We start from the raw sequence: 18,801 nt of genomic DNA, 5'->3' as shown, positions 1-18,801 counted from the left end.
AAATTAAAACCATAAATTAAAGCAATTTAGAGTAAAGGAATATAAAAAGATGAACAGGAGTGATCCACTTGTCCTTGGATCAAGATAATAAGCTTGTTGCACAAATCAGTCTCCCTTCATACCTCCTTAAGTAACTGAAGACCGATTACAACATTTCACTGCCCAGTCCTGAAACAGGTCAACCCTTTGCGAATTCAGGCTTGAAGCTTGTTACATGGAAGACCTTAACAGTATTTAGCTGATGACAACGACACAGTTGTGCCCTGTGACGGCCATTGCATGGAGCCCAACAAGATCAGGCTTATTAGCAACAATTGGCAAAGAAAGTCCTATTGTACACCTCTATGACATTCAGCATGCCTCAGTAGGTAAGATGGCTGAAGATTGTAGGCAGGGTTACAGATGTGTAAATATATTCAGCTTCTGTTTATTGCAGAAGGATTGTTTGCAGTTAGACGGACAGACAGACAGACACCTTTATTTATTCATAAAGCTCAGGGTAGTCCCTTCAGGAACTTAAAAGCACCCTGCTATCAATAGGAGCCCTGAGCACTAAATACACTATTACAGTGTACATACATGTACATGTATACTATAAAAAGTAAGTAATCAAGGGTGTTGATAACTTTTGAATTGCATACACTCATAATATCATTATGATATACACATCAATCAGGCCAAAGTTATAAATTAAATGGATCACAGTCATATTAAAGCATTTTGACAGCTGTTATTAAGAATTGCTTTTTTTTAGTTCTTTTAGGAATTTTCTTCATGTTGGTAATAACTACAGCTGTAACAGTTTATCACACATGAATGTGTGTGATGCGATTGAAATTTTTAGATTTTTGAGTGTGGTGGACATAATTCCCTTCCATGGGAGAGAGTTTGCACCTTTGTCTAGGGCAAACTTGCGTTTTTGCTTGTTGTTTAGGGCTTGGGAATTTGAGTTTTTGGGACTTCTTGGCAGAATGAAATGACTAATAAGAATTTAAGGAATACACATGTGGGTAAAAACAAAATACACGTCCCAGTATTATTTTTAGGGAGCACAAAGACGTTATTGTGTAGATAACAGATGAGAGAAACTAGCCAGCTATTGAGTTAAAAATAAAATTACATCTCTGTCAGTATGAAGCTTAACCACTGCTAGATAATGCATTGTAAAGCCAGTATAGTAAAGAATTTAATTATTAATATCTTTTCTGTTATTCTTTAGCTTCTCCTGTTTATGGGGTTGGATTTGAAACAGAACCTTCATTCATAGAAAGAAGTGTGCAGCGTAAGATCCTGTTTCTTTTCATGAGTACTTGGCCTCTTGCCTTTTGCATTTTATACTGTCAAGTACTCATTACAGTTATTTTGTGTCTACAGCTTGTGTATTGTTGTGTTTTTGCAGCTTCACGGACAGCTGTCTCTTCATTTTCTTGGCATCCTACTCAAGAAAATCATTTGCTTACGATATCTCCCTCAGGTAAGTGAAATGCTTCCCTGTTTCACTTCTTAACCATTTAACCCCTAATATCAAAGAACAAATTCTCCTATCTTGTCTTGGCCATACTTTTCTTATAAAAGTACTGGGAAGAAAATATAAAATATCAAGAAAATTCTCCTGGGGTGATCATATCCTTAATTCTCATGACCTCAGGGGTTCAAATAAGCATCAATATTACAAGGAGAATTTTGATGCTGATCACTGTTAGGACTTAAAGGGTTGTGGCTCATTTACATGTACCAATTATTGAAGGATTGAATTCATAACTGTCTTATGTCAAATTTTAGGTAATTTTTTTTGTTTTGCTCGAAGGTGCCTGAATAGGCCATTTCCGATTTGCTTCGAACCTCATTTTGAAAGGGAGGCTAAGTGCAAAGTTTTTATTATGAAAATTAGTTTTCATTCGTATGCAAACAAAACTAATTTTCATGTGAAAAACATTGCACGCAGCCTTGCTTTCATAATAAGGTTCACAGCAACTAGGAAATGGCCTATTGCTGCATGTGGCCTTCAATTTAATCAAATAATTATACTGCATTGCGTTTTTTTTTTGTGCTCCAAGACAACTTGTTTTGGTTTTTACATTTAACTAAATTATAACTTTTGTTATTTTACAGGACACATACAAGATTGTACAATTTTTGAAAGAATATCAGTTGTGAGTTGCACATTCTCTCCATAGTAAATGCTGGTTCTGTTTTTGCTGCATATAATTTTTTTGGCAGTTTATTTTTATTGAAAAAAAAATGTTTCATTGTGCTACAGGCTTGGTCTCCAAATTCTCATCTCACTTGGGGTTGTGGAAAACATTTATTAGAATGTTCTCAAAAGGTCAGTTAGTATTCAACATTACTCTTTTGTGTCTGTTGTGTCCTAGACTGTGAGGGGAAGTATCATTCCCACTTAATTATTACTTACAGTTACTGCACCTTTCAATAACATGCAGACTCTAAAGTTCCAAGATTCAACTAATCATTGCATTTTGCACTGCCATAAATCACTGCAGTGGACCTCTAAGAAAACAAAAACGTTAGGCTCAGCATGGTCAAAAGGTTATGCTTGTGTGCTGTGATTGGCAGTTTTCAATCCACTGAGTCAGTTTCTGTAATTTTTGAAGTCTGCCGGTCGTCACCGTAATTATAAAAAATATTATTGACAGCAGTAAAACACGCAAATCGTTAGTTGGGGTTGAAGTTCAGAGACCACAAGTTATTGAAAGGCACAGTAAGAAAATATTGTTGTGCAAAAGGTTAGAGCCAATACTATACCACCCAATGGACACTGATGGATAGATGACAATTCACTTGATACTACTTTTACTTAACTCTTCAAAAACACTAGAAATATGTCAAACATTTCACAAACATTCAGCTGGTATTTTTTGCTGAGTAACTGTTGGAAATTTTGTGGGCTTTCTATTTACCCAAGTAGGCCTACAGTATTCAATTTCTGAAACAACTGTTGGTGTTTCTTGGCTAACTTTGGGCCAGTCCGTCCGTTGACTGTAGGCTTGGCTGTTTTTTGGCCAATTGTTGGCCAACTGTCAGCAACTTGTTAGTCAGCTGTCCATCAACAATCAGCAGCAATTTAGATTTCAGAGATTTTCTTTGTTATACTGGTCATCTTTCATACAAGTTGTCGTTCTTCTTTCAGCCTGCCGAGTCTGTACAGGAGGAAGACATCTCATTGAAAATGAAAAGAAGGGCATTTGCTGGGTATGGGATTGAACATCGACAGGTGAGAAAGATTAACACTTTAAGCCCTAACAGTGATAGCATCAAATTTCCCTTGTAACATCAATGCTTATTCAACCTCTGAGGTCATGAGAATTAACAATATGATCACCCAATGTAAATTTTCTTGATACTTTTAATAACTTCTCCCCAGTACTTTTACCTTATTATAGGAAATTAACAAATGAATGCACTTTATTAATGCGATTTTACAAAATTCGCATTAATTTAATGTATCTTAATTAGTGTCGATGTAAATTTAATGCACGCTATTTTACAACATTGTTATTTTAAAGCAACTTTATTTCATTACAAAACCTTATTAGTTCATGACTCCTCTATTGGCTCTTCAGAGTCACTATCTTTTGAATTGATAGGGTCTAGTTAGGCTTCAAAACCAAATTTTCGGCTTTTAAAAAAACTTAGAAACATCCGTGCACTTGTCTTGGAAGGTTTTATGGAAGGAAGCCAATTAACAGTTTGGCACTCAGAAATGTAAAGTGCGAGTTTGCAGAATTATGAAAATCGCAGTAAAGAAAGCAAGATGCTTATCGAAAAATTTGCGTTAATTTAATTCATGTGAACCTACCTTTTGAAAAATTCGCATTAATTCAGTGTAACGTAAAGTTACTTCACGTTGTCAACGTGCATTGTTAATTTCCTGTAATAAGGTATAAGAAAAGTATGGGGACAGGATAGGACAATTTGTTCTTTGATATTAGGGGTTAAAGGGTTAACAAAGAAAATGGAATAGCAGCAGTCTTGTAATAAAGAAATTGATTGATCAATGTTGGTAGTGCAAATGATATTTTCTTGTGAATTGTTAATTTACAGGTGCAAGACATAGCAAAAATAACAGGTGATCCAAAGCTCATCAAGTTGTGGAAGTGGATTTCTCGTATCTTTTTAAACTACTATCTAGAACCTTCTGAGTTACAATAGAGTAGAGGGCGTTCAGACTTTCATGGGCTGCACATGCCAATGTGACTTATAAAGGGGAGTACCCCACCCCAGGTGGGGGGGGGGGGGGTGGGGTGGGGTGGGTTGAAACACCAGTCTCACTGCCACTGTGGTGTTTCCTTAGATTGAAATGACTGCTCCACTCTATGTTTCTCTCCTTTCAGCTGTATAAATGGGTAACTGGTGAATTACCAGCGAAACCTAACAGTTAAAAGGCTCTAGGGGACTAACCCTTGAATGGACTAGGATATCATCTGTGGAGTATCAGCACTCTACTAGGGCCAGAGTCTAACTTAGGCTGTGGCTTAAGACAATTAGTGGGCCTCCAAATCTGTTTACAAGTGGTTTCTGTTTAGTAGATAGTTTTGTAGTCTGGGATGCAAGCCTTCTTGTCACCATTGGCAGTAGACAATGTTTAGATATGACTGTTGGCAAAATTGAAAATGGTTTAAAACTTGGTTTTGTTAAACACCATCTAAACTGTCTTTTAATAACTGACCCCAAGTTGCTTTGTGTTAGCAACTGGGTTTAACACTCTGCCATGTGGGCTAACTGCAGATTGTAGACTTACTTTGTGTCATCAGATGTGAATCAACCTTAATGATTTGTTCAGGTGTGAAGTCTTTGAGGGAGCAAGGTATGTGTGACATCTCATTTTTAAATGTAACACAGATGGTAAAACTTTATCAAAGTTGATTTCCAAGCCAGTTTAAACTAAAACAATGTAATTTAAGGGCATCTTTTACAGGATCTAAAACTTAAATTTCACTGCATGTAATAATTTACAAAATCAGTGAGGCATGGATAAATAATTATTAGCAAATTATCACGTGCAGAAAAATTCAAAAATATGGTGTTGTCTATTTGAACTGGCACAGAAATCAAATAAGTAAAGCTTTACATTGCCCTTAGAAGTGGGTACAGTATGGTCAATTCCTTGCTTCCTTTGCCTTGTAATTATGTCAGAATTCAAAATAATTTCAATGGCTTTTCTTGTATTGACATTCACTCAAACACAGCTTTATTCAACTCTGTTGAAGGCAGTAGGGCACCTGTTATTGGTAACAGCTGTAACAGTAACAAGATGCACCATCAAACTCTGCATTACCCACAGTCTCTGAGTTTTTCCACTGAATTAAATGTAATAAGTTTAATGTGCCATTGACATTGAAATTTCATTATGTTTCTCAATACTTGTTTATAATCTTTTCAAGGTCAAAAATTAAGGTTTACTGTCATCAATTTGTTAATGCATTTTCAGATAAATCTAAAACCCTCAAATATGATGGAATCAAGTCCATAATTGGTGGAGAGAACAGTGGAGGAGGTAATGAATGATTAATTAATAATTTTAATTTTAATAATTAAATAAAAATTATTATTATTGTGCTAACCATTTGCACAAGGGAATAGTAAGAGTGGTAGAGGTCACAGACAGTCTTTCAAAAGTTATGTTGTAACTTGCATTGACTTGGTTCACGATGAAGTGACTTAATTCAGGCCAATCATCTATGGAAGCTGTTTTCAGACAAGGAAAAGAATAATGGATGGACAACATTTTGGACAAACAAGTCATCAAAGATGGACAAGTCTTCTTAGAGTGAAAACAGGGTGGTTACAATTTTGGACATACCAGCCGTCTCAGCTTGTTCGTCAAACATTTGTCAAGACGATCGCAAAGTCAGAGGACTTCAATATCCAAAATTGTTCCTGTCCCATCTTCACACAAAGACAAGCTGTTCTTCTAAGATAGCTCGCTTGATGTCCACAAATGTTGTCTGTCATGTAGTATGAACACAGCCGATTTGCCTGTTTTGTTGCTTCCAGCATTTTCCTTTTTCACATTTAAGTGATGTTGTCTTTAAAACTGAGGTGAATTGCAGCAGAATATCAGAGTATCAATCAGATTATCAGGGGTTTCATTAAGGACCAGGCAATGGGCACATTGACTGTCTTTGAACACAACTTTGCCCAGCTGTTAACATCTCATCTGACTTTTTCCATAACAGGACATATCCAAGTTAACCATATTCCCCAGTTACACTAATTTCTCTTGTCAACTTGTTCAAAATCTTAATGAAACCCCTGAATTATATAAAATGTCAAGGTCACTGAGTTGGTATATGTACTACTTAACAATTATTCCACTAGCGCGCATTGAATATGAGATGATAGATAGCCGCGCCGAGTTGGTTATAATCATCTCATATCCAACAAGCGCAAATGGAATAATTGTTTTATTAAAAACAAATTACAAGTAGTATCGGTAGGCCTTGCTGATTTCCTTTTCAAGAGCAACCAGAAAACAATTTATGGTCGCTTAACTTCTCGGGCATGGTATAATGGCTCATATACCATGGCATCTAAGCCAATCAAAACCCTGGAATTGCACTATACAATGATCCAGTTTTTAATAATTTATGATATGTGATCCTGCTTAATATGGACGCTTTGGATAGACACTTTCCCAGTGGTTTCTGTTCAAAAGGTGTTGACTGTATCTGCTTTTATTGCCTTTGCTTTTATCAATTGGAATGACTTTCATGTACAACAGAGTACTCTCCCTTGATGTTCACTCTTATCTTGGGCAATCTTTAACTTCGTTTTCACGCGAGGAATGTTATCACTGTGTTACTTTAACAGCTTTGTGTGCAAGAAGCAAGTCTGACTCATATCAAGAACAGCGTCTTGTAGCTCCAGTGTATTTTAGTGATGAGAGGTGAGAGCCATTTCACAGAGAATGTAACACTGTTTAGAGATTTGTTTTCTTCTCACACTGGAGGAAAACATCATTCTTGGTAAACAAATTCTCCTAACTAGTACCATGAGAGTTATATGAAAAACAGTGATGAGAACATACGTGTTGATATTGGAGCAAAAGGAAGTGGTCAAAACTACTATTACTCAAACAGGACCCACCAAACCACAAAATAGACGGTAGTCTCTGCCTGCACCCCTCCCCCCTTCCTCAACCTCATAAGATAGTGTCTTTATTGCATAGCAACCTCTCCATATCATCCAGTGCTGAGTTGCTCGAAGCATGGTTAGCGCTAACCATTGGTTAAGAGGTATTAAAACCTATAGGTTGTTATGGTATTTAACCCAGGTTAGCGCTAACCATGCTTCGAGCAACTGGGCCCAGCAGTAAAAAATGACAATGAGATTCAAACCTCACTAATTTCTTGTTTATATCTAGCAATGCAATATTTCTGTGTCAACTCAAATTTTAAAGCCAATAAAGTTCATAAGGTAGGTGGTGTCTTTGATAACCCACCTACCCCAGACAAGGTGGGTCCTCTTGAAACAAACTTGTTACGACCAGTTCCCTAATATGGAGTCACTGTACTGAATGACTGATGCCATGTCGATTTTTGTACAACTTGATCCTGGCTTGCAGACATTGGAGCATTGAGGTGATTATGCTGTTTGTTTTTCTAATCCTAATGTAGAAAGCTGGCCCTTTCTCTCTGTGGATGGGATTTCAAGAGCACTGGAGTACCTCTGTTAGAATTCCTTAAAGAGTAAGTGGGCAATATTAAACACAAAATAACCATAGGTAAACTTCTATAAAACTGTTAACGTGACAGTTTAATGTATGAAACTAAAATTAATTATTTGAGACTGGGTGTAGCCTGTCACGTATAAAACTTTATTGCCTTGTTCTCAGATGTGCAGGGTGCATGCCTTTATCCAGCAGATATGTTACTAACCAGTGGATAGAAATTATGCGTTAGGTGGAATTATATTTTACCTTCCGGATAATTAAAAGTTATCTGCCCTTTGAACAAAACGTGCCTGCTAAGAATAGTATTCCTCAAGGTTCAGCATATCTTATTGAAGAGTCAAGTTAACCCTTTAACCCCTAATATGAAAGAACAAATTCTCCTATCTTGTCCCCAAACGTTTTTTGTAGAAGTTATTAAAATGTCAAGAAAATTCACCTTGAGTGATCATATTCTTAATTCTCATGACCTTAGGGGTTGACTAAGCATTGATATTACAAGGAGAAATTTGATGCTGATCACTGTTAGGGCTTATTAGTTCACTGTCATGCACTACAGGTCGGTAATGCACCAACCCCTTCATTTAAATTGTAGCTGACATATATTTTATTCTGTTTAGGCTTCAGCTTTGTGGACAGCATGAGAGAGCTGCAGCTGTAGCACTTTTCAACAACAAAATTCAAGAAGCAATTGATATACTGAGCTCCCAAAAGACACAGAATAATATGGAAGCAAGAGGTCAGATCATTCAATCATCTTCACATGTACATAAGACCTCTCGTTTTACTTGTAGGCCTTTGTTTTAAAATATGCAAACAAAAACAATAATTATTATTGTTTTTGTTTGCAAATTCCCAAATTAGTTAAGATGAAAAGAGTCCTCAGATACAAACGGTAAATGCCACCTGCAAGTCACAGGCATTGTTTGGTTCTATTCTCATGATCCTGAAGAAGCATTTACATTTACATTTACATGTTATTTGGTCGGTAAAATCATTAGATATCACATTGATCCCTTCCCCGGTTGTGATGCTTTTTATAAGTCTATCACAGGGTTACAGCCACAATTTTTTTGTGTTTCACTTACATTTGCGAGGCAGGGAGCACTGTGGAGTTAAGTTTCTTGTCTAAGATCATCAACACCCTTACTAGATTTTATTTAATATATTGTAATTATTTTATTAGCTTCACCGAAAAAAATCCAAAATATTCTTTTTAACTGTTACATGAGAGACTATAACAACAAGGCAGAATGCTCTACCACTGAGCTACAGGAGACTCATGGGAGCTAGGGCCATTAAACTAGGTTCATAAGGCTAGGATTTGAATGTGACACATAGTTTCATACCCCATCTGTATGCCAAAATAGACCTGATTTGGAGCAAGTCAGATTTTAACAGTCAGATCATACTTTGCTGTGTACCTCTCTTTTACCAAGCCCTTGAAATGTCGCTCTTCTGTAAGAAAGATGGTGTGATTTTATTTGACTGTTATCATGACTTAATTTCTTATCAGGTGCAACACTTAATGTGGTCGCTATGGCGCTGTCAGGTTATACAGAAGAGAAGAAGACTATGTGGAGGAAGATGTGTAGTTCACTGTGTGGACAGGTGGGTTTCCACTAATTACACTGAAGGAAAATTTGCAGTTCTCTCATTGGATTAATAACAGTTACTGGGCAAGTAAAGCAGGGATGTGCAAAGGAGAGAGTACTGCTCACACCCTTACAAAATTAATGTGGCCAATTGCAGTTCCATCCTATTTTTTGTATCACATTTGGATTGAATAAGTCGTTGTTGGTTTTCTCATAGTATGTTGTAGGAATCTTGGTTACTGAATGAGTGCTGGCAGCCCCTTCTAGTATCAAGGTATCACTGACTATTCTGTACACGCAAGTGATACAAGATGATCTATTTTTGTAAACCAAGATTGTTTAATGAGTGTAGCAAGACTGATAAAACCTGCTAGCGTCAGAAATGTTCACTTGGTCTTATGGAAAGAGGCAAAGCAGGGAAGCCAGAAAAAACTCTTGGAGCATGTAGAGCTTGTTATGCCATAAAATTCTAAAAATTTAATTCAAGCCCTTCCATCACAGGGTTACCCCCAGCAGAATGCCACTAGTACCAATTTTACACTTGGGTGGAGAGGGTCCATGACAATGTTGAGGAAAGCTTCCTGCGTCAGTTGAAGTGACTGTTTAATCACATTTTTGTAGATGGAGAATCCATACCTGAGATCAGCATTTGCCTTTCTCACCACAGAAGCTGATAATTTTGATGGTATCTTGGTGAGGTTATACACAAGCTTGATCTTTGTTGCAATTAAATGATGCATCTGGCATAAATGAGAAAAATTTCTCTAAAGGGAGTGCAAGAAAATACTTTTATAGTCGAACCAGGTCAAGCGTACCCCCCTATACTCTATTAATGGATCGATTATTTGAAAATTGAACCAATTAGTCGTTTCAAAGAATGCATTCATTTATTCATTGTTAGCGCGGATCAATGTTCAAATTAAAATTCGTAGAACATAGATCTGCGCTAACAGTAAAAGCAATAGCCTGTAAAATTCAAACTACAGTACATTTGAAACAGCTCGTTCGTTCAAACTGTTCCTGCATGTTGTCGACACATTCATATAATTCGTTATGCAAATTTGGCCATGGCAAGAGCACAAAGTCAAGCGCTTGCAAATGAGTCAGGTTGAAAAATTGTAATTTATCTTTCATGTATAGCATTACCCACCTTGTAGCATAAAAAAGTTTGGTATATATTACTAGAAATACATGACTCGCAAAACCTCGCGAAGCTGGGGCTGGGTGGAAAGCCCTCTTTACTCGTATTGTAGCATCAAATGAGGAGATTAAAAGGTTTCTGAACATAGCAACTATTTTGATGAGCATGGTCTTTTCGAGGTTCCACAGGCTAGTTTGCTGTTGAAAATCTATTTCTGTCGCGACGAAATGTACAACGTGCGTGAAGCGCTGTCGTGTTTGATGAATTTATTTCCCACAGAAAATTATTTTACCGCGGCCACAAAACGTGTAATTTCTTCAATGCAATGTGTCACAAAAAAGATTTCTAGAAGAAAGGGAAGATTCTGGAGAGATAGTTCTGTATCCAGTGAATATTGATGAACATTGCAGTTGAAATTTGATCCGGCACGCAAACTTTCCCGATGTACGCAAATTTTGCTCCAGATGACGCCAGACAGTCTGATGTCATTCATACTTTGTTTTTCACTGTTGCTAGGCAACAGTGCAGACACCTTCAACAAAATATATATACATATATATATAAATATATTTTTCGCTCGAATTCACGTGGCTTAGCTCCGTTCGGGCGACAAATTTATTACCCTTGATTCGCGAGGAAATATTTCACCAGACTGTCCATTATACAGTGACGAATAACGCAACACATGTGCTGCATTTATCGAACGTCAACTGAAATGAACATCTTTCACTGTGAGTTTGCATACATTTCGCTAAATTTATTTGCATATACCTCAAAAAGATAACCCTTTATTATGATAAAACGCTTCCAGTCCTTTTTCATTTTTGTTTTTGAATAACTAATGGAAAAAAACGCAAGTGTACAAACGTAAAATGTCCATTTAGTAATCATTAGTGAGTTTAAACTTAAACTGTGCCCGGTTTAAAATGGCGAATTTTCTTTCTGACAGTACGCGTCAGAGAAATCTGCTTTTTGGAAAATCCACTGTTATATAAATCAAGAATTGCCGCTCTAAATATCTTGAGAGGGGTTTTTCCCGCGGGCTCTCTGGTTTCATGCATTGTTCGTATAATCCAATCAGAAATCTAATTTTGATTTGAATACTTGAAATGACTAACGGGTTCAATTTTCAAAATTAATAATAGATTTATTAATAGAATCTAGGGGGGTACGCTTGACCTGGTTCGACTGTAATTATTTTGCCTTTTTTGCTCATGCTAATGTAATAAAATATTAGGATAAGCTACGATGCCCTTTGAGTTCATGCAGATCACTATTAGAACCTTTCACCATCATCACATGCATGATTATAACACTCTTTAAATAAAGAAAAAGGCGGGTCGTAGAATAGAAATAATCATAGAACAAAGTTTTAATCTCAGACTCGCTGACTCGCCTTTTTCCTTATTTATTCAAAACTGTCGGATGGATCTAGATTATAACACTGTTGTGAGCCACCTTATGACAAATTACCAGTAATGCATCAAAACTATTTGGTGAGGTAGTCGCAATTATGCACAGAACAAGCATGGATTCTAGGTAACAGGCAAGAGTATTTACTGTGTATATTTGTCTAATGCTTGGCCTTAACTTGCAAATTAAGCCTGTTAGGTAATATAATATTACTGTCTGTGGCATAGTGAAGCTGAAAAATGGAATTTCTCTGGCAATTAAATAGCTGCATGTTAGCCTCAAGGTTTCTGTCATGATTTATGCAATGTACTGCCTTTATGTGAATACTTTTTGTTAGTGGGAAAAAAGTTTCAAGTTCTGCTAATGTGAACACAGTATAAGCGTAGCAGTTTGTTTTCATGAGAGAGAGGTCTGTTCATGGGAAACTTCTGTCACCAGAGGTTTGGCTTTACATGATACTAATAGCCATTTTGTAGTCATGCTTTATATAATAGTATGTACTTTGTAATGACTGAATAGTGTTTGTGTTTCATTTAAGGCTGAGAAAGGAATAGAGATTGAGGACAGGGTTGCATTTGCCTGTAAATATCTTCCAGACAACAAAGTAGGTCTGATATTTAAAGCCAAGTTAAAAAATTTAATACCAAACTTATTTCTCTCCATGTAGCCTCCTCCCTTTTTTACCCTCCCCCTTTTTAGGTGTTAAAATGAGCTTCCTCTCCCTTTTTGATCCCCTTTCCTCTCTCCCTTTCTTGAAGTAAAAAGTAAAGAAGGTTCCTCCCCCCCCCACTTGATTTACAATTTTATTAAATTAACAATAATATAAATTTGCTCATTTGTCATTTTAAATAGGTCAATCATTTGTACATCAATGTATATGTTTAGATTTAAAAAACAAAATAAAATTGTATTTCATTTTGTTAGACGTTTTAGTAATTTAGTTATAACAATATTACTCTTACTTTAGATCAAACAACAATTTATTAAACTTAATTATCTTATTACAATAATTATTCTTAAGTAATTTTTAGAACAATTTTCTCCTCTTTTTTACACTGCAGTTACAGAATGTTACAGCTTTTAAGTGTCCACAATTAGTTATTTAGCTACATACCCTGCCACTAATTCCAAATAAAGTTCTTTCAGTCATTTATACTTCTTTTGTTGATTAAGAATTTGCTCAAGTTGTAGCTGAATGGTCAAGCTAAAATTACCTATAGGCACTCTGGAGGCTGGGGGTACCAGCCCTCTGGGGGTTGGGGTACTGATCCGGTGGGTGGTGGTGATACTTACCCTCTGGGGACTGAATTACTTCAAATACATAGTACAGCAGTCTTATGAGATTTGATGGGAGAGATGCTCTTGTTCTTTCTCTTGCTTGGTGTCTTTGACTTTCATGTGCTGTGATCCTGTTTGGTATGTTTTTGTTGGGTTTGATTCTACACAAATTTGAGTGAAGTGCTGACTGTACAATCTCATTTTCTTGTTTCAGTTGTCTCAGTTTCTTGAGACTTTATCATCCAAGTTGAGTAATGCAGGTGATTTGGATGGTATTCTCCTCACAGGTAATTAACATACAATTTTTTTTTGCACGGAGGGGAACCAAGACAACTGCACTCTAAAACAGTACAATCCAGTTGACAAAGCTCCAGAACATCTGCTACAGTGTGACTGCATGACCCATGTCAGCATGCACCAACGACATCAAATTCTGACCGCTAACCCCTCTTTGTTGTTAACTTAGTTTAACTGCATACAGTTGCATTTAGAACCAATTTTTGTAATTTAACTTCTTCTCGCATCTTGTCCTATCTTTTCCTGAGGTAACCCCTGATTGTGTCACTCCAGTGTCATACGTGCCACTTTGTTGCAACCCAACCAAGCCTCTGTACATTATTAATTACTGCTGTCATCTTCTTTGTCTTCAGGAATCTCATCAGATGGAATAAATTTATTAGAAAAATATGTAAATAAGGTGAAGATATAATGTTTTAAATGTTTGCTTTATATTTTCATATTTCTAGTTTGGACATTCTTGCAATCTCTAAAATAAATATTGTGTTCGTTCATTAACCAAGTTCATCACCACCAATTCAGTGGTTAGAGCTTATGGTGACTGTGCAGAAGGTCACGAGTTTGACTCCCTTCAGAACTCAAAAGTTTTCTTAGTTTCATGTTGAGGATGTAATAAATTGTACCTTTTTCTGACAGTATAGCTGAACTGAACACTTTTAAAATAAAAATAAGCAATAGTAATGTTGACTGATGTTTCGATGACTCCATGTCACCATTTTCAAAGTTGTGTAAGTCAGATTATGCGGGTAGTTATATAGAAAAAAGCGTGTGAAAGTTTACTTGCATGTTCAAAGTTGTGTAAGTCAGATTATGTGGGTAGTTATATAGAGAAAAGCGTGTGAAAGTTTACTTGCATGTGACTTACACAACCTTGAAAATGGTGACATGAAGTCATCGAAACGTCAGTCAACATTATTTATTGCTTATTTTTATTTTAAATGGATTATCGAAAACCTCTTCACTTGTCCCCTGGCGCCAAGATGGCACATAGGGCCTCATCAAAAACCTCTGCTAATTGTTAAATGATCATTCTCTTTTTACAGACAACAGATGTCCAGACAGCAAGTTTAGTGATCATCAACTGTGTTCCTCATATACCCAGCGAAGTCACTAAAGATGCAAGAGTTGCATCATGGATAGAGAAGTAAGTCTACAGCTCCCTCAGGCTGTGCAAAGTATATAAAAACATTCCGTTAAAGTCTTTAACTTCAAACAATGGTTAATTCTTTAACCTCTAGAGTCCAAGTCTAAATAAAATCCAGTAGTAAGTCATAAGTTTAACCATTTAAATGAAAGCTACTGAGTAGCACCTTCTGTTCTTTATGCTGTAGAAGGTGACTCTAATCTCATGAAATTCTGAAGTGTGACCATTCAAATGAAAGCTACTGCATGAGTAGAACTTTCCTGTGGTGCTTTTTTATTGTGCTGTACAAGGTGGTTCCAACTTTTGATTCTGCTGATGAAATCCTAAAGTGTGGCCACTCAAATGAAAGCTACTGCATGAGTAGAACTTTCCTGTAGTGCTTTTTATTGTGCTGTACAAGGTAGTTCTAACTTTTGAGTCTGTTGATGAAATCCTAAAGTGTGACCATTCAAATGAAAGCTACTGAGTAGTGACAACAACAACTTTATTCTACCCCTACAGAACACTACAGCTGAAATGACATAAAACGTACAATGAAATAGAAAAAGGGGTATTGGCTTCCAAAAATAACTCGAGAGTTAAAGAACAAGGAAGCCAATTTACATGAAATAAGTTACAATTTTGTGGGTGGAAAACACTGAGAAAAGAGACAACAAACACATCAGAGACCAAAAAAGGAGCACACCAGTATCTACCTAACAGTGATTTCCTGTGGCGCTTTTTATTGTGCTGTACAATGTGGCTCAAACGTATTAGGCTGTAGCGAAGTCCTGAAGTGTGACTATTAAAAACTTAATGAAAGTTATGAGTAGTACCTTCCACGTATAAGAGATGTGACTGTGTGTGAAATAGATTTCAAAATAATTTTCAATGTATTATCACAGCACTAAAATTTTGCAAACATTGACCAGAAACTTTGTAACTAAAGGTAATTCTTAATGATACATGTATATCCAAGTCTCATTTCAATGTTGTGATTTTTTAGTTATAGAAATCTACTGGATATGTGGAGACTCTGGCATCAAAGGTACTGCCACATGTGTTTCTTTTCCTAACAAAAAGAACGCAAATAAGTCCATAGGCCAAAAGCATTCCCAGAAAGCTGCTGAGTTCAATTAAGTGTATAGAGCTGGCACAGACTGTCCCCAATCAGCAGAGGTGTTAAATATACAGATACGTCATCGTCGTTGTCGTCATCATCACCACCATCACCACCACCACCACCACCATCATCATCATCATCATCATCATCATCATCATCATCATCATCATCATCATCATCATCATCATCATCATTATCATCATCATAATCATTAGTACTTAATATTTCTAGGGACTCCCCAAGTAGCCAGTTAAGACAACCTTGCTGCCTGCTACTTTCATTATACTGCCACTGCTATGCTGAAAACATCATGAAAGGCCTAGTTTGAGCTGAAGGTTATTATATCATGAATGCACTTTGACCATGGCTGCTCACTGTTTTCAGTTTCTCAGTAAAATTGTGTAGTTTTGTGTTAGAGTTAGTATCAAAGGTCAGAATTACTTTGCACTATATTTCTCATCTGAGAATGATGTATTAATCAGTAAATGACACAGACATACTAGGGGAAAAAAACTCTGAGCGCTCCTATCAGGAGTCGAACCTAAGACCTTCCATTTACTAGTTTGGATGCTCTACCACTCAGCTACAGGAGACTCTTGGGAGCTTAGGCCATTAAACTAGGTTCATGAGACAAACATCCTGCATACTGCCAGGATTGGAATGTCAATGTGTGGCATATGGGCAATGGAAATAATGTGATGGAATAATTGAAGGGCTGGGAGCATAACCGACTTATGTCGAATTTCAGCCTGTTTTTCGAGTTTGCTCGGATTTGTCCGAATTTTTGCATGTGAACTTCAATTCGATTGAAAAACATTGTTCAGTATTTTTTCCGCTGATTTGTGTTTCATAGTAATGCCATTGGGAATTGTTACCATCTTCTAAAGAAAAATCGATAACATTATAGTCACTATGGATGACCAAAAGGACAATGCATTGAGTATTAATATTTGTATTAAATATAAACTTGTTGTCTTTGAACCACGGCACACGAAAACGGTCTTTCTCGCGAGAGAAACGAAAAGAATTCTGTTACACTTTCATTTGATTGTTACAAACTACTACGTGCGTGACAGGAATGTAAGAAACGCACCTCAGATACAATACGTCATCAAAATGTCTGCACAGTTCTCGGCCACAGTTCTCACCACTAAAAAGTCATTTATATATGTTCGTTGGCAATGTTTTACCTTTGGCAGCGTGTAAATGCTTTGTTTATCATTAGATCGCCATGTTGAAATGCTTTCCTAAAGGTGTTTCACAGAGGAAATCTATTTTCAAACAGTTCTCACCCCATTACGTAAAAATAATTCAAAATTCAATTAGTTTCTTTATTGCAAAATGGGCGAGAACTGTTGCCAAATTACTAAGACGCACTTTTGCTGTGATCAAAAGGTGTAGAATAGAAGGGCAACAAATCGGTTTTTCATTGAGAGAAAAGTTTATCTCGAAACAAGCCATTTCCTTTCCTGCAACACGACTTGAATAAGCGAGAACTGAGGGCGAGAACTGTTACGCATTGAAAGAAAACAAGTTCTATGTCACGCACTGCATGACTTACGGCCTCACTGGCTTTCAAGAGACCGGTCTTTGTATGAAATGCAGTTATTTTCCCTTAAGGTTAAGTGAAAAGTTACAACCATGTTAATGAAATAATGTGACAGTGTTGCTTGAAGTTCGTTATGCTACAAGTTGGTTTTATCACCCCGAAAGGAAAACACAAAATTGGAACTAGCACTTTTTTGAAATCACGCGAAAGCTATTTGCGCCACACTTAACCTACGGCTAAAAAGAGTAACTTTCTTGACTTCGTTAATGCGCAAAGCGAAAATATTCACCATAGGATGTGGCTGACCGAAAGCCGTAACTTACATTCCAATGTTTCCACTTCCCAAATACGCACGGTTACCTTACAACAAGAACACGCGGTCCGAGTCTTCTTAACCGACGAGCACGACGTGGACAACACCTCTAACAACATTAACCTTCCAAGCACGTTCACTAGTAAACAAGGAAACCACCACATTCCCCTTCCCCCCCCCCCCCCCAACTCAATGTTGTTTTCTGGGTCACGAACAGTCTCCTGGCAAGCATCACCTTCCAAATCAACATTGCATAAGGGGGAGGGGGGGAGGGAGAAATAACTGTGGTAGAATTAAGAAGAGAGAAACAGTGAGTGAGTGGTTTCTACATCTGTTTTCGGTTGTCATTACATAGGGGGAGGGAGTGGGAGAGAGAAGTAAAGTTCTGTGGTAGAATTAACAAGAGAGAAATAGTAAGCAAGTGGTTTTTGCGCTGTTGGTGTTTGGTTTTCTCAAGGAGTTTTGTACACGATTGTAAAACCGCGAAATGTTTTCAAAACTAGGGAGAGCAAAAATTGGGACAAATGCGAGTGAAATCGAAAACTGGGCTAAAATTCGACATAAGTCGGTTATGCTCTCAGCTCTTCAATTTTGTTTAGCCCAGAGTGAATAAATGAGAATGATGCATTAATCAGTAAATGACACAGGCATACATCTGTGTACTAATTTTTTCAAGACAACGTGTACATAAAAGTGAATCTCGCGTTTGTCACTTACCATTAACATGATTCTAAATCTTTCTGTTATGTGGTTATATTTCAGGTCATTGTTTGATATTCACCATAACTTGAAGGACCCCACCCAAAGACCTCCTCAGCAGGTTTTTGTGTCCTGCAACTTTTGTGGCAACTCCATCCTCACTAACATGCTCTCAACAGGTGAAGTTACCTTGAATTCATTTTAATGTCACCATTATAGTAATTTCTCAACCAGCTCATTAATACTTCATGAAGGGAAAACAAATCAAATCACCACTATTAAGGAGCTTTGGAAATGTGATCTTAATTCTCACAAATTTGGTGAACTTTTGCTTTGAATTTCTCCCAAAATAATTGTTTGGAAATCGGATTAAATGCTCTTTTGAGTGTTTAAGAGCAATTCTCCAGGAAAGAGAAGCAAAGTTGGAAATGAAAATTTTTAACCCCCCTTTATTAATTGTGTGGAGGTAGGTTACCTGGAGGGATGAACAAAAACAGCCATATTTGGATCGGCAGGTGCGTCGTTGCCATGGAAACCGCACTTGATCACGTCGGCCTGAGGTCTATGTTTTGACCTAAAA

The 18,801-nt window shown here is 36.9% G+C and overlaps 1 protein-coding gene across 1 annotated transcript in view; it reads left to right on the top strand.

The window, feature by feature from the left end:
- Positions 1–18,801, top strand: part of LOC146452313 (GATOR2 complex protein MIOS-like) — a 37,932-nt gene that overhangs the window by 10,198 nt on the left and 8,933 nt on the right. Inside the window, exons 13-32 of the mRNA XM_085097966.1 lie at positions 239–368; positions 1,220–1,282; positions 1,400–1,474; positions 2,113–2,153; positions 2,261–2,326; positions 3,149–3,232; positions 4,063–4,126; positions 4,802–4,825; positions 5,450–5,515; positions 6,832–6,907; positions 7,638–7,709; positions 8,311–8,429; positions 9,207–9,301; positions 9,907–9,978; positions 12,378–12,443; positions 13,332–13,404; positions 13,768–13,814; positions 14,458–14,558; positions 15,544–15,585; positions 18,285–18,400. Coding sequence (XP_084954092.1) covers positions 239–368; positions 1,220–1,282; positions 1,400–1,474; positions 2,113–2,153; positions 2,261–2,326; positions 3,149–3,232; positions 4,063–4,126; positions 4,802–4,825; positions 5,450–5,515; positions 6,832–6,907; positions 7,638–7,709; positions 8,311–8,429; positions 9,207–9,301; positions 9,907–9,978; positions 12,378–12,443; positions 13,332–13,404; positions 13,768–13,814; positions 14,458–14,558; positions 15,544–15,585; positions 18,285–18,400 — 1,492 coding nt within the window. The remainder of the gene's footprint in view (positions 1–238; positions 369–1,219; positions 1,283–1,399; positions 1,475–2,112; positions 2,154–2,260; positions 2,327–3,148; positions 3,233–4,062; positions 4,127–4,801; positions 4,826–5,449; positions 5,516–6,831; positions 6,908–7,637; positions 7,710–8,310; positions 8,430–9,206; positions 9,302–9,906; positions 9,979–12,377; positions 12,444–13,331; positions 13,405–13,767; positions 13,815–14,457; positions 14,559–15,543; positions 15,586–18,284; positions 18,401–18,801) is intronic.

This window comes from Pavona decussata, unplaced genomic scaffold, assembly GCF_977016875.1.
Source record: "Pavona decussata unplaced genomic scaffold, jaPavDecu1.1 SCAFFOLD_371, whole genome shotgun sequence".
NCBI classification, from domain to species: domain Eukaryota; kingdom Metazoa; phylum Cnidaria; class Anthozoa; order Scleractinia; family Agariciidae; genus Pavona; species Pavona decussata.
The sequence above is the reverse complement of the archived record's forward strand: the minus strand, read 5'-3'. Positions and strand labels throughout refer to the sequence as shown.